Source organism: Dipodomys spectabilis, unplaced genomic scaffold, assembly GCF_019054845.1.
Source record: "Dipodomys spectabilis isolate Male_0828 unplaced genomic scaffold, ASM1905484v1 ptg000215l, whole genome shotgun sequence".
NCBI classification, from domain to species: Eukaryota; Metazoa; Chordata; class Mammalia; order Rodentia; family Heteromyidae; genus Dipodomys; species Dipodomys spectabilis.
Window position 1 is genome coordinate 8,440,182 of NW_024870892.1, and position 15,287 is coordinate 8,455,468.

Consider the following 15,287-nt stretch of genomic DNA (forward strand, 5'->3'; position numbering starts at 1 on the left):
TAGTTTTCCTTTGCATTTCCCTAATGACTAAATGACATTCGGCATTGTTTGTGTTTCACTGCTATCCACACATCCTCCCTGTTTCCTGCTTCTTCACAGAACAACCTACCTTATTATTGGGTTGTAAGACTTCATATTTTAGATCAAAGTCCTTGTTAGGGACATTCTGCAAATATGTCCCCACGCAACTGCTGGCTTTTCTTTTTTTCTTTTTTTTAAAGAGTCTCTTGAAAGACCAAAGACTTAAGTTAGCCGGGCGCTGGTGGCTCACGCCTGTAATCCTAGCTACTCAGGAGGCTGAGATCTGAGGATCACGGTTCAAAGCCAGCCTGGGCAGGAAAATCCGTGAGACTCTTATCTCCAATAAACCACTAGAAAGCCGGAAGTGGTGCTCTAGCTCAAGCGGTAGAGCACTCACCTTGAGCTGAAGAGCTGAGAGATAGTGCCCAAGCCCAGACTTCAAGACCCATGACCGACAAAAACAAAAACGAAGGCTTAAGTTAATGAAATTCAGCTTACTGGGTTTTTCCATGTTTTACAAGCTGAAAGTCACTATGATTTTAGCTTATATTCATTTTAGGAGTTATGTGAGCCATATGCTCAGATTACGCTCACTTCAAGTTGATCTTCACATTGAGAATGGGGATGTCTCAGTGGTCCAGCCTCTCCTGATTAATCAACTGCTCTTCCTTTCAAACTGCCAAGTCCCCCGGCTATGCACAGACGGTTCTGTTCCTGGGCTTTCTTCCTTTGTTTCTGTTGCAGTTCTGTGGATGGAATCCAAGACCTCACACGTGCTAGGCCAGCACTTCCTATGAGTCACATCCCAATCCCAGCTCTGTCTCTGATAAGCTTTAAAATCAAGGACAGTAGACTCTTGCTATCCATAGTATGTACATAGTTCCAGGAGTCTGCCACCGAGGAAAAAAAAAAACATGCTCAGGACACAGAGTTCATTCTGTATTTTGGTGATTGATTCATTTTTCCAAATAGTCCCAACTTCTGCTAAAGATATGCCACCCATCAACAAACCTAAAATGTTCACTTCAGCATTTAAACGGGTGCCCTTTGCTCACTGGGAGCATTACCATCGCTTTTGTTGGCAGATTTTCACAAAATGAAGGGCAGGGAAGCACTTAGTGGCTTCCCCAACAACATGCACACAGCTGATAGCACCTGATCGACTGAGACTGCCCAGCACGCGTGTGGGGAGATTTGTTTGGAAATTCCTTTTTACCTATTTTTGCCATGCTTGGTCAGAACCATATGAAGTCTGTGAATAAGTTGTACTCGTGTCTGTTCTTCAGCTCTGTTCTTCATGCTTGCTGAGTCACCCTAAGCCCTTCCCAGTTTTAGATAAATCTTGGAAATAGCCCATCACTTTCCACAAGGCCTGCTGGGATCTGGGTTGGAATTGTGTTGTTCAGAGATCAACTTGGAAAGATTTGGTGCCTTCATAACTCAAGTTTTCATCTTGAACATGGTATGGCTTTCTTCTTACTTCTCAGCCAGCTTTTCAGTTCTTAGTGTGTGGATTTTGTGAATCTTCTCTCAAATATACTTCCAAGTGTTTTTTTTTTTTCTTTCTTCTTTATGGTGCTGGTATTGGAGCTTGAACTCAGGGCTTGGGCAGTGTCCTTGAGATCTTTTTTTTGAGGCTACTGTTCTACCACTTGAGCCACAGCTCCACTTCTGGCTTTTTTGGTGATTAGTTGGATGTAAGAGTCTCATGGATTTTTCCTGCCTGAGCTGGTTTCAAATTGTGATCTGCAGACCTCAACCTCCAGGGTAGCTAGGGTTACAGGTGTGAGCCACTGGTGCCTGGCTCCAAGTGTTTTCAACTCTGTATTTTGCACTAGTGACCTCATGGAAGTGGTAGGATATTCCAGACAGGTGCAGTACCCCTGCACCCTGTCCCATGCAGCTTCCTGACAGGGCCTCACTAGCACAACTGGCGAGAGGTCTTCCCGGAACACAGACTGGACGGCACACTCCTATCTCACCAGGACTATGTATGCTCACTGTGTTTATAGAGAGTCTCTGACACTGTACTTTGTGTGTGGGTTCCTGGAGCTGTGGCACAAGGCTGGACAGTATAGAGTACATGCCTATAATATCAGCTAAAAAGAAGTGTAGGTAGGACAACTTTGGCCTGAGATCACTCAGCAAAAATATGAGATCCCATCTGAAAAATAGGGCTGAGGCGTGACCCAAGTGGTAGAGCACCAGTGTAGAAAGTGCAAGGCCCCGAGTTCAATCTCCAGTAATGTCAGCGGTGGAGGCCAACACCCCCCAGTCCTGAGTGTCGGGCAACACAGCCTATCCCCCATCTTCTCCTGGGCCATTGACGAGGTCAGAGTTCATTGTTTTCACTGGGCACCCAAGGCCTGTGCAGTCTGGCAGCCTCCGGGTTCTACCCAGGAGTTGGACGGCTCTGCAGGAGACCCTCCCGCCCAGCAGCCAGCTGGCTCCCCATGCTGTCCTCCCTGCAGAGCACCTCGTCCCTGTCCTGGACAGGGTCAGCGACGCCTTATCTTCCCCAACACCCGACAGAGACATCTAGGAGACACCTGCCACAGACAAAAGCCACCACAGTCCTGACAGGCCACAGCACTGCAGTGGGGTCCCACTCCAGGCCACAGTGGCTGGGGGTCTCTGGGAGACAGGAAAGGCGTCATAGAAAGGGGACCTGTGTCCCCAGAGGGGCATTGCACTCCGTGTAGGACAGGGCACCACAGAGTCGACATGCAGCATGCCTTTGAGGAAAGCAGGCTTTCCACACGGTCCTCCTGGATTCCAGGGAGTCACTCTGAAAAGCCACTTTCAGGAACAGGCCTCTGGTCCTGGCTGTTATTTTTGTGTGAGCAAACTTGGCAGACACTATTAAACCAAAAATGTTTGGCCTCTTCACCCCCTGCTGTGAAAGGCTGGGCTGGAGATCCAGGGCAGACAGCCACGGACTGGCCTCCCACGGGGCAGCCACCCGACTCCGCCAGCCCCAAGTCCTGCTGCGCTTCAAAGGTCCTTACTGGTGTCCCTCCCCCCCCCACCAGTTTCCCCTCCCTTCCCACCCCACCAGTGTCCTCCCCCTTCCCCAGACCCCAGGCTCTTTCCCCACGATAGAGGCAGGGCATCTGCCTCCTCCTGTCTCACTGCAGGGTGGCAGTAGCAGCTAGCAGCACCTCAGGCTTCCTGTTACCCTTGGAAACCACTGTTTGGGTAAACTGTGTCCAAGCCCTGGGGCTGGCGACAGCGTCCAGCTGGAGCGGGTCATGTGGTCTTGCCCTTCCTCCCTCTGCTCTGACCCCCAGCCTGTGGGAGCTGCTGTATGGCTTTGAAATGGTCACATCTCCTACCTGCCACCTAGTGTCAAAAGCCTGAGACAACAACTCTGAAGTTTTGGGGGCAGGGGACACTTGTCATCCTACCCCTCCAGAGGCTGCAGGAGCATCATAAATTCAAGGCCAGCAGGGACTACATGGAGAGGTCTTAACCAACCAACCAACCCTGAAAAGGCAACTCTAAGCCACTGTCACAGACAAGCCTGGTGGTGTGTGACCTGGGCAGTGCTGAGCTGAGTGTTGTCTGAGAGTTCAGAGGTGAGCAGGGCTGAGCTGCCAGGTCACTGGAACTCAAAGTCACTCACAGCTCACAGGGCTGGATGGGGGGTGCTCACCAGGGATAAAGCTGGTAGGAGATGGGATATGTATGTAGTAGAAAAGAAGTTTCTTAACTGCACCATCAGGAGCACTGAAGAGATAGGTCAGCTGATGGTACAATGAATGAATCTGGGGCTCTGGGAACGTGTATTTCCTGCATGACAGGTGCTGTCACAGCCAACATGAAGGCCATATTAGTCTACCCAATGAGGTGATGCTGGGGATGCTCAGGATGGCTTCCAGAGGACCCAGCCTGAGGCCCCTGTGGCTCTGACAGCTACTGCTGTCTGTAGCAGATACTTCCCTGAGTGCTGCGAGTTTAGTGAACCTAAGGGATTGAGCTCACAAACTTTGAAGTCACTGGAAAGCAGCATGGGTTTATGGGGCTGTTTCTGCATGTTCGGTGTGAGCGGGACAGAGTCCCAAGCTTCTGGGTCTGTGGTGACAGCAGGCTGTGTGGAAACCTGGTCGGCTCTCCACCAGCTCGGCTAAGGCTGGTGAGGCTCTGGTGGAGGCCCCGGGTGTCAAGAGCTGGCAGTCCCATTGTTCATTCTCCTCAGCAGGTCCAGCATCAGCCTGTGTCCTTGGCTGTACACGCTCTGACTAGCCTTTCCAGGGGTCTCTGGGGTTTAGGCAAGGTTGGGGCTGTTCCTGGCTACATTCATGGGTCTGTGCTGGTTACTGGTTTGCATTTTATGATGAAAAGGTCCTCTCCTGTCCCCAGCCCGGGAACTGGGAGGACCACATTCTCCTTAGGAAACCATGCTGACAAGTAGAGCAGAGCCTCAAGACTCATACTCTGCAGAGCTCTGTCTGACAGACAAGAGCCCAGCCCCACAGCAGCTGACTCCAGCCTGGCAGGATCCAGGTTCTAGGATGCCCCAGTGCATTCCACCTGTCCTTCCAAGGCTGAGGCCCAAGCAGCTCCCTGGAGTCCGAGGGTTTCCATCTCAGGCAGCAAACTCAGATAGCCGCATGTGGGTTCCCTACCCCTCAGTCCTCAGATTCAGAAGGAGGTGGCCTGGAAGATTCTAGGCAAATCCTGGGCATGCCAGGGCCTGTCCTGCAAGTTTCTGCTGACCTCCAGAACTTCCCTAGTCCCTGAACACCTTTTTTGTTTTCTTTTTTTGCCAGTCCTGGAACTTGAACTCAGAGCCTAAGCTCTGTCTCTGTCAAGGCCTCATGTACACCTGGCTTGGGCTAACAACCCAACATCCCAAGTGCTTGCTCAGAGGTGAGGCAGGAGAGGCCTTTCCGATCTCACACAGCCTGGTGCTATGTCTGGCCTCAAGACTCAGTGGTCTCAGTCTAGTGGAGGCCACCAGATCTCAGAGATACCCTTCCACTCCCAGGAGAAAGAAAATATCTGCTTGGGTCTAATAGTCCCTGCTTCCTGCCTGGGCACTTCAGTTTCCTCTTCTGTGAAGTAGGGAGCCCAACTGACACCTCAAACTTTGCTAGAACCAAACAGTTTGGCTGAACCTAGGGGTTCACTGTAGGCCAGCCTCCCACCCCCTGCACATGACTGCTCACCCCACCAAGCACCACATTCCAGGTCCTTTTTGTCAGAACTCCATGTAGCTGTGACATTCACTGAATCCCAAAGATGGGTCACAAAGCTTGCACAGCAGACAGACCCTGAAATGTCCCTGCAGGTCATCTTGGGGTCATCTCTTCCTGTTGTCCTCCCCAGTTGAGGCCAAGGTCTTTCCCTATACAGGCATTGGTCCCATTCTGTCATCCCACAAGAGCCATAGACTGTCCTTGTGCCCAACATGCCTCCTAACAACCACGTACATCTCAAGGCCTTCAGCTCCAGGGCTGTCTTTGGCTCTGGGCCCTCCAACCCACACCCACCCTGGAACCTCAGGTATCCACATGTAAAGTGTTTTTTGTGGTTTTTTTTGCTTTTTGTTCTGTGGGGTTCATGCGGGAAAGTGCTTTGGGGGCCCCTCACCACCAAGCACCGTCTGAGGACAGGGGTGCCCAGATGAGAGTCTGCATCCCTCAGGGCTCGGAGGGATGCACAGTGGAGTCGTTGGCTGCCCTGAGCCCCAGCTGCAGCCCGGGGCATGGTCATTGATGGCTCAGCAAACACGTGTCACATTCTAGCTTGTCCTCTAGTGAATAATTCGCTGAAGAGTTGAAGTTCTGTGATGGTGACCACGAAGCTCCAGCCACCGACGTCCTGGATGGTCTATTCCTAGGACTGAAGAGAGCTTTGGGTAATCCTGACCACCAGGTGGCATTGTTGGACCAGCTGGGACCTGCTGGGAGTGTGCACTGAATGTGCAGAAGTGCTCCCTCCCAAAGCTGCAGGAAAGACTAACTCAGAGCATGTGTCCTCACTCCATGAGCACCCAGGGGAACAGTGACATGCAGACATGCAAGGCCTCTGTGGCTTCTAAGTCCCGAGGGTCTCATCACCTGCATGCATGTGTGTATGGACTGTATAATTGTGGCAATGCATGAGAGCTGTGTATTTGAACCTGTCGCTATGCACATGCCAACATGTACATGTTCACACATGCACACACATATTGCTGTACTCATGTGTCCACACATAATTGTGGACATACATGAGATCATGTATGCATACCCGTAAGTACAGTTGTGTGGGTTCTATGTGAGTTGTGTGGCTGTGTGTGTGGCTCTGTGTGTGTGTGTGTGTGTGTGTGTCACACCACCATCTGCCCTGTTCCCTCTACCTCTGGGCCTTTTCCATGGGACATGGGAACCTGGGATCCCAGGCAGAGGGCTTTTAGGAAAGAACAGGGCCTGGCCAACCCTGTGCCCTGCCCCTATGCCCCACCCCTGCCTTCTCTGGCCCCCCTCTAGATGCTGAGTACCTTCTCCGGGGCTGCTGTGCTGTCTCGCGCCCTCCTCCTCATGGGGTATGGGATGCAGCACACCCAGCTGGTCCTTGTTCTGGAGGCCAAGAGTGCAGGGGTGAGTAAGGCTGCCTGGGCGTCATTCCAGGGATCTCACCAGCACCCCAGGGCACCCTCCACCAGGGCTTCTCCTACTTCTGCCAAACCTACTCCAGCCCCAGAGCGTGAGGCTTGCCCACAGAGAGCCTAGGGGTTGTAGATTTCTCCAGAGTCAACCAGACTTCTCTTGTCCTTTGTCCTTGTTCTCTGGCCAGGAGAAACCCTGGAAACACTAGCAACCAACGAAGCAAGCCCATTCCTGAAGCCCTAGAGCCTCAAGTGCAGGTGGTGAACCACTGGAAACATGGTAGGCCCATGCTAGACCACTCTGAGTGGTGGCTCATGGTTGTCTTCACAGTGCTCACCCTAGCTCGGGGCAGAACCCGCCTGAGCGGGCAGCAACGGACCATTGGCACATAGCTGCAGTGCCTACCATCTGAGCAGGCCTAGCTGGTAAAGTTGAAGACAACAGAGCACATGGTGGTCAGGGTAGAGCAATGAACCAGTCCCGTCTGTCCAGGCACAGACCATCCAGGTGCCTTCAGGGGTCAAGGACATCTCCTGCCCCACCACACCGGACAGCTCCTTGCAGGAGCAAGCCCTGAGCAAATTCCAGGCCAATACCGAATATCTGCTTGTCTAGCCTCTGCAGTAGAAGGCAAGCTGCCCAAGCTGTACGCCCTGTGGCCAAATACAGCCAAGAAACAATGTGAAACATGCTTATTTGCAAGAGGCCTGCCAATCAGGTCTTGATCTGGAGACAGTCTTAATATCCGGTAAAAGCTGATGTGACCTGGTCATGTGCAGGAGGCCACAGAGACAGAGGCCTTCTGAGTGAAGATGGAACTGAGTTTCCCCACTGACTTGCTCAATGATCATACAAAAGTCTGAAGCAAGGTAATAAAAACAGTAATAATGTCTCAATAGTGAGCAGAATGCCAACCCTCCCGGGGCACCAGCACCCGGGGCATCCCGACACCTAGAAGGCATTTCAGACATGGAGGAGAATGCACCCCATTTGTTTCTAATAAGTGGATTTGGGGGTGATTCTCAAACACTCCCTTTGTTGTGGTACTTCCTACAGTTTGAGTTCCCTCAAGATTATGTATCAGTTTTGCAAACCCAATAGGGCAAGTTTTCTTCTGCAAAAATGTATAAGACAAACTACTAATATAGCTATTAGCTCTCAGCTACTCATTTGGATAATTGCAATTTACTCCTTTGTATGTATATTGTTTGAAATGAAACAAACCCTATCCATGGGCCTTTCTTTGTGGCCAAGGCCCTTGTCCTCAGGAAGTCTTGGGGTATTGCTAGTACATCAGGGTTTGCTTCAAAGGGGTGTGGGTGTTCAGCACCAACATATTCTCCTACCTTCAAATCTGAGGCCTGCTCCAGAGGGCCTGGGCACCAGGCCTGCCTTCCACAGCCTCTGGGCTGCAGCTAAAATCCCAAACTAAAGATGCAAGTACCACACACACAGTCCCCTTGGCTCATTCTCTGTCTCCTTCCCCGTCTGGTCATTTGCTGGCTGAGGATGTGGGGAGATGGAATGGTATGGGGCCCCTGGAGAATGTCCCTGGAACCCACAGAAGCTCTGCTTCCCCTCTGCCCCCAGCCCTTCAGCCCCCATCCAAGCTTGGTCTCTGCCCACACCCAGGGACCAGTGGAAGCTCAGCATCACTTACTCATCCTCCGACAAGTCCCCTGTGTCCACTTCAGGCCGCTTCTCTTCTGCTACGCCACAGATGAGCTCCTGTTGGGAGGGGCAGGAGAGGTTCAGGGGGATGAAGGTGCCAATCTGTGCGATCTGCCCAGGTAACAGGTGGAGACACAGATGAGGTATGGACTTCATTTGGTCCCGGGCATCCCCCACCACATAGGCTCTGCTGAGCATGAGGGTACCCTCACTGGGTACTCTGAGAGGAACTAACATTTGTGTAGGCCTCCAACTCTGCCACTGGCTGATGTCCTGGGGTCCTAAGAACTCAGAGCCATCCTGAGTAAGGCCTAGGGAAACTTAGTATGTCTTTTCAAGGGTCTGGTCTGAGGGCAAACTTGAATAAAAGGTATAATCTGAAAAATAACCAGCCCTTGGGTGAGAGCTTAAAATCACCCATAGATCAGGTCAAGAGGTTTGCAGGGCTGTGGTTGTTCACAGAGGAAGCTCACAGCTAACTATGCTGGACGGGTCCAGACAGATGCACAGTCAGCCTTATTTTTAGATAGTCATGATGGTAGTGATGGTGGTAGTGCTGTGAGGATAGCCATTGTGATGGGGATGGTTGTGGTACTGTGCTTGTGCTGCTGCTGCTAGAAGTAGCAATGAGGGCAGCGAGGATGGTGATATCAATGGCGTGGTGATGATGTGATGTGATGGCAGTTCTGGTCATGGTGGAGATTATGGTAATGGTGATGCTGATGGTAGTGATGATAGTGATGATGGTGATACGTAACACTAAGGCTTTCTGGGCACAGAGCAGTGTTCTGAGAAGTCTATGCAATAACCCTGGGCTATGGGTACTGTGAGCTCCATTCTGCAGGGAAACAGCCAGGCAGGGGCAGTACACAAGTTTGTAAGCAGTTACTGATGGCGCTGACAGCTCCACCTCTGTCAAAGTCTGCTCTCCAGTAACCCAGTGTACTTTGTCCTCCATCCCAGCACGATCCCACAGAGACCCAGGCTGGCATGACGTCTCTGCCAGGATGCACCTGCCTGTGTAAAGGGAGGTGAGGCCCTGAGGCCAGCCCTCGACCCCTTGGTTACCCTGGAGCTTCTGGGCCCGGGTCCCAGCTCCGCCTCTGGCCCAGCCCAGACAGTGCGGTGATCTGACTTTTTTCTCTGGGGTTTTGTCCGTACCTCCTCGACATGGTCTTCCAGATCAATCTCCACAAACACTGATGGTTTCTGTGGGTGGAAACAAAGACATGTGAGTGAGAAGGAGGAAAAGATGTCTCGGGAGGGCCTGTCGACCCGTGGCCTGTGGAAAGCCAGGTTCTAGCAGCTACCAAGGGGCCCACCAGGTGCTAGTGCTAGTAGGGGGGCAGGAAGGAGGAGTGGGGAACAGGAAGACTGGTGAAAAGTCCATGCAGGAGGTATCCATGGGGTCCACTCTGGAGAAGAGCAAGAGAAAAACACAGCCTTCCCATTCCTCCCTATTCCTATTCACTGGAAGCAGAGTATCCCTGAGACCAGTCTTCACCATCAACTTCTGAGTGCAAGGCCTCCAGGAGACAAGGCAATGCTGAGACCAGAAGGAGCCTCATCTCCTCGGGCCTGCTCCACAGGAAAGCACTTAAGATTCTGTCTCTACACACCTTCCTGAAGCCACTTGGCACCAAGGTGGTGGAGACCCATGCTGGCTTGGGACAGGCTTGGCAGCATGTTGTGGGCTTCCCTGTGGTTTCCATCTGGGCATCATCACTGACCCAGAACCACAAGGGCCCCATGTTGTAAGCACTGGTGAACAGTATGCCCAGCTGTCTCCACCCGGTATACTGTCTGAGAGGAAGAGTCAGAGCCACATTCCCTTGTGAGATGCTGTGGGAACTCCTATCATGGTGCTGGTGTGAGGCATCTGTGGCCAGCACACAGGTGAGCTGCTCTGGGGTATCCAGCTTCATAGGATGGTGCCTGCTCAGATGACACCCTGACTGTCTGAGAGAGGCCTGCTTAGCAGTCCTATGCATCTTCCTCCTGCTACTAGAGAAAGCAGCTCTTGCTTCCTTTTCCAGAAGGCTGCTCTGCCTCCCAGACTCTGAATCTTGCTCCTTTAAGTCAAAGAAGATACCCACAGGTGAGCAGAGGGGACCCGTGCAGGAGGACAGAATTCAGAGCTGAGGGTGGGCCTGACCTCAGCCTCTGGGGTGCGTCTTCCCTTGAACTCTCCATCCTGCTCCTCCTTGGCGCTGACTTCAGAATCACTCTTCTCACTCTCTGGCTCTATTTTCCCACTCTTATGGTCCGGCTCCAGCTTTCCCCGTGTATCTAGACTTTTTTCTTTCTTGTCTTCCTCTAGGCTTGCCTGGCTGTGGGGGAAATATAGAAGGAGTGGTTTGGAGCAGATGGCACAGACAGAGGAGAGACTTGGAGCAGATGACACAGACAGAGGAATGGGCTGGAGCAGATGACACAGACAGAGGAGAGACTTGGAGCAGATGACAGACAGCTTCAGGCTAACAACTGCTCTCCATCTCCATCTTGGGCTCCTTCCTTAGTGTTTTGGGGAGTGGATGAACCTGAGGCTGTTGTGGAGATAGAGAAGGACCCTCTGGGAATAGAATAGCCTGGTCTTCCTAGCTCCCTCTGATGACCCATCTTGGCCACAGACATCCTGAGCTCCCCATTTTTGTACTGCCAACAACATAATGGTTCACTGGGGCTTATTGCTCAACTGCCTATATGGTAAGCAAAGACAGGCGGCTCACCAGCAGCTGTGTAGCTCTCCACATGGAGACTCCTGGCCCTGGAGGGAGCAGACTGGAGCAGGCCTGTGTCTGAGTGATTATTCTCTGCGCGAGCGCTTGCGCGCATGCACACATGCTTCATTGGTAAGGCCAAGACCAGAGGAACGTGGGGGGTGGGAAAGGCGGGACTTCCCCACCCAGCAACAGGGGTGTGACTTCTGACTTGGTGGAGGTGGAGAGATACCTCTTCCCTTGGCCAGCCAGGGAGGATGCTCACATGATGTGCGGGCACCTAGTACAGCAGCCAACAGCATCTCTGGTGGTGCTTCATGGCTCAGACACTCAAGAAGGACCACTTGTGAGGGCTGTGGCCCTGTCTTATCTGTGATTGGGGTGAATGGGATTCTAGTATCTGGTTTCTAGCTTCTTGGTGGCAGGGTAAGTAGGTGGCTCCCATCTGGGGCTGCTCTTCCTTCTAACCTGTCACTGGTTATATCAGCATGGCAACTCGGCCTGGTCTAGCTAGGGATGAGGCCTACACTGGACGGATGGGGTTGCCTGAGAGAGGGCGTGTCCTGAGATGCAGCCAGGGGGCCTCTGTTTCTCTAACAAGTCTCCCCCAGGGTCCTCAGGCACCTTCCTCAGGGGCTCTGCTCCCTTGTCTGTCTGTGTTGAGCCACCGCTCCTGCTTACCAGATGATGTCCTCTACTCCACTTCTTGGGTCCTTCCCCAGGTCTTCAGACTCTGAGAGGCAAACACAGCTGGTCAGTCCCATCGGCACCCCAGGCCGTGCCAGTTCAGCCCCCACACTTACTCTGAGCTATACCACTCACCACTCCCTAGTGCACTGCAGGGCCCTGCAGCCACCCAGGTGGCCTACAGCAGGCCTCAAGGAGGTGGGAGCAGCAGAGGGGTTTCTTCCCTCAGCCACTTGGTACCCTTAGCCCATGCACCTTTGTTTTTGCAGGTCCATCACCTTTCACACGCAGGCTAGAGCCACGCAGCCAGCAGCACAGACCCACCCCTAGCTCTTCATTCTCTCTGTAGAATTCAGATGAGCTATCCACTGCATCTAATAGTGTGTCCAAGACCCCAAGGTAACAAATGCCCTCGGTCCATCACAGCTGACCCAGAAGCAGAGCAGGGTGTGGGGAAAAGGGACACCTTCCCGATCCTTCTCCATACACAGACAGAGGGGATGGCTCCCTGAGGAGCATCTCACAGTCCTCTTGTCCTAGGGGGCAGGAGGAAACCTGAACCAACTGCCCAAGGGTGAGGGCATCCTGCATGCCCAGCAAGCAGCACAGGACACGAAGGTAAAGGTAATCCTGGGAGACAGCGGGCTCTCTAGTCCCGTGGCTCCTCAGGGTGCTGCTTCTGCCTGCTCAGAGCACAGCAGCTGTGATTCAGCCCAAGAGCTCTGAAGAGACAGGTGACTCCAGGATCTGTGGGGATCTCTGGGGGTTCTCCCAGGCCAGAACTCAGAGCCTCTCCTGTGCCCCTGCTGCTGCCTGGGCCAGATCTGAGTCTAGAACTACTGGTATCACCTGCTACCTGTGGCAGCCCTGGCATTCAAATCGAACCTGGGGGTTCCAGAGCTTTCAACGAGGCTTTCATGGTTTAAATGGAGGAGCCTGAGCAGGAAAGGAGCCTTCCTGTGAGAACTGGCCAGACCTTCTGTCAGCCTGGGACATGGTCAGCACTCGCCTGCTCTCCAGTCTACCGCTTGTGGAGAAGCACATCTCACACTCCACACTTCACCTGGGCTGTGCATTTGTCCCCTTTCCCACGTGACCCGCTGCTGATCTATCTGCTGACTGTAGTGTTGGACTCGCTTGTGGACCCCTGGCGGGTGGTACCTTCTAGCCCACAGAGAACACAGGAGGCCCAAGTTGTTTGCTGGGGCCGTTAGGGGACTTTCACTACTCTACAAAGTAGCTTTAGACCTTGGTAGCTCTCAAAGGAGAGCTCCAAAAAGAAAAGGCAAGTTGCAGTTCAGTCTCAGCCTTATGTAAGCCCCTTCCAAGCAGCAAGAAGCAACCAGCTTGTGTGTGCACACATGTGGATGTGTCCTAAAACTCCTGAGCGGTCCCCAGGCTGATCTTCCAGGTCTGCCCCTTCATAAGTACATCTGGTAAGGAGTGGGGTTGTAAGGACTGCAGGCAGGGCTACGGCTCAAGCATTCCTGGAATCAGTAGCTACCCACCTACTCTCCACTGGGATGCAGTGCCCACGGGCTCTGTCCCTCCCTGAGGCAGGGCTGGGCCTTCTGCCTGCCCTCCCGGCTCTCCAAGTATCAGTCCCCTACCTGGCTCTCTGCGCAGCTTCCTGACGTGGCTTGGAGGGTCCCCCTTCTGGTGCAGGCCACCCATGCTCCTGCTTCTGTGGAGCTCTGCCCCATCGCTGGCTGCCTTGAGATGTCCGGGGACCATTCCTGGGGGCAGGGCCCCGGGGCCAGGCCGGTGCCTCCTGTGCGTGGTGGTATCCTTCTCCATCCTGACCCCACGTGGAGGAAGGCACTGCCAGGGTACCACCTCAGACCAAGGGCATCGCGGCCAGCCTCTCCTCACCTTGTCTCTTCTAGAATGTGCTCCAGGCCTCCGTTGCCACGGCACAGCTATGATGTCACCTCAGGCTTGAGGGTCAAAGGCTGGCAGCCCCGAGGCCCCTGCAGCTCAAGGGTTGGAGTCTCTTCTACTTGGGAGTTTCTCTTCTACTTCCCCACACTTACTGGTTTCTCCACTAGACAAAGGTTCCCAGGCCAAGTCCACGCTGGGGCTTTCCATCAGAAACAGCCTCACGACTGTGTTCCTACCCAGAAGCTCTGCACTGTACCTTCATTCTTGAAGGAATTAGTGCTAGGGATAAAACTCAGAAAAAACAAATGAGGGAGGCAGCCATCAGACTCTGAACCTAATCTAGCACTGTGCAGGGACAAAACAAACCCGGGGGGGGGGGGGGCGGTTCTGGAGGAAGCCTTTTGGGAAGATGTGCGTTGTCCAGCCATGAGAACCAGTCCATGGAAGACCACAGCTGGCTGGTCTACACCCGGGGTGTCTCGGGGGTCAGCTCCTCTCTTGGCCGCTCAGCATGTAGAAAACATCTTCCCTATGTCCTTGCATGGTCACCCTGGCATCTGGGCCTAATCTTGTGGACACTGGCCACAGGGAGTCAGGCCCCCCTAACGATCTCGTTTGCTTCATACCACCTTAAAGCCTCTCCCTTACCCCCAGCAGTTACCTTCTGTGATGGAAGGACTACAGCGTATGATCTGGGGTACAATTTAACTCCTAACAGAATATTCCCATCTACTGCTCTGAATTCTACCTTTACCCTCTAGGGTTTTGGTTGGGGAGAGAGCTAAACTGACCTAAACAGCAGGCGAAAGTTGATACAAATTTAGTTTTTCTTAGGCACAGAAGCCTCATAAGGAATGTGGCTCAAAGTGACAAAATAAATGCTTGTCTACCAGGTGGAGGAAAGCTTTGGATGGTTGCACAACAGGTGTGTGTATGGGGCTGGGGTAGTGTATGTCCATCCTCAGTGACAAGGCCATTCTTCTCCTGAACAGGCAGGGTGGTGGTCGGTGTGTGTGTGTGTGTGTGTGGTCGGTGTGTGTGTGTGTGTGCGTGTGAAATTCCTCTGCTGGAAAGGACAGAGGCAGGTGAGAACTCTCCAGATGCCTGCTGGTTTTTCCAGTGCCTTTGCTAAAAAAAGCCTTTTTACCAAAGAGGTTTATTTCAGAGTGCAGAGGGCTGTTCTGTCCCTTCAGGGTACCTACTGGTGTGTGTGTGTGTGTGTCTCATTTCCTGACAGCAGTTTGTCCTGAGTGGACTCAAGAACACTCACAGAGAGGCAGGATGGCCCCAGACATAGCCTTCTCTCCTTTCTGGTTGTTTCCTTGGAGTGGCTCTAGCATCTAGGCAGGGGCTGGCTAAAGTACCCAGCCAGCAGTGTTGGGTGGCAACCCCGACCCACATCCAGACGTACTGAAGGTGGGAGCCCAGAACGAAAGCCAGAGGTGGTGTGTGGAGACAGCTTCCTCGGTTCGAAGACAAACAGGCTGTGTGTAGAACAAGAGGATGCATCACTCACCACTGACTGCTCACTGGAGGTCTGCATTCCCTAGTGTTGCCCTTTTTGCCTGTGTGCCTCCTACCTCCATGGGCTGGGCTCACCAGGCTCCCAGTTCCTTCCCATGTGCCCTGCTCCCTTGTGAACTCAGTGTTAACTAGGCCTGCTAAAATGTGAGCGGAGTTAACCAGGCATGCTCCAGTGAGATTTCAGTGT

General features: G+C 53.0%; 1 protein-coding gene across 1 annotated transcript; it reads right to left on the reverse strand.

Annotated features, from left to right (window-relative positions):
* Positions 1–5,573: 5,573 nt before the first annotated feature.
* On the reverse strand, positions 5,574–13,846 carry CUNH13orf46 (chromosome unknown C13orf46 homolog). Its single transcript, XM_042697237.1, has 7 exons — positions 13,306–13,846; positions 11,690–11,741; positions 10,444–10,618; positions 9,450–9,497; positions 8,278–8,345; positions 6,509–6,587; positions 5,574–5,868 (listed from the first exon to the last, which is right to left on the reverse strand). Exons 1-7 carry the CDS (start codon positions 13,490–13,492, stop codon positions 5,863–5,865), a joined length of 615 nt encoding a protein of 204 aa, XP_042553171.1. The 5' UTR covers positions 13,493–13,846; the 3' UTR covers positions 5,574–5,862.
* Positions 13,847–15,287: the final 1,441 nt, after the last annotated feature.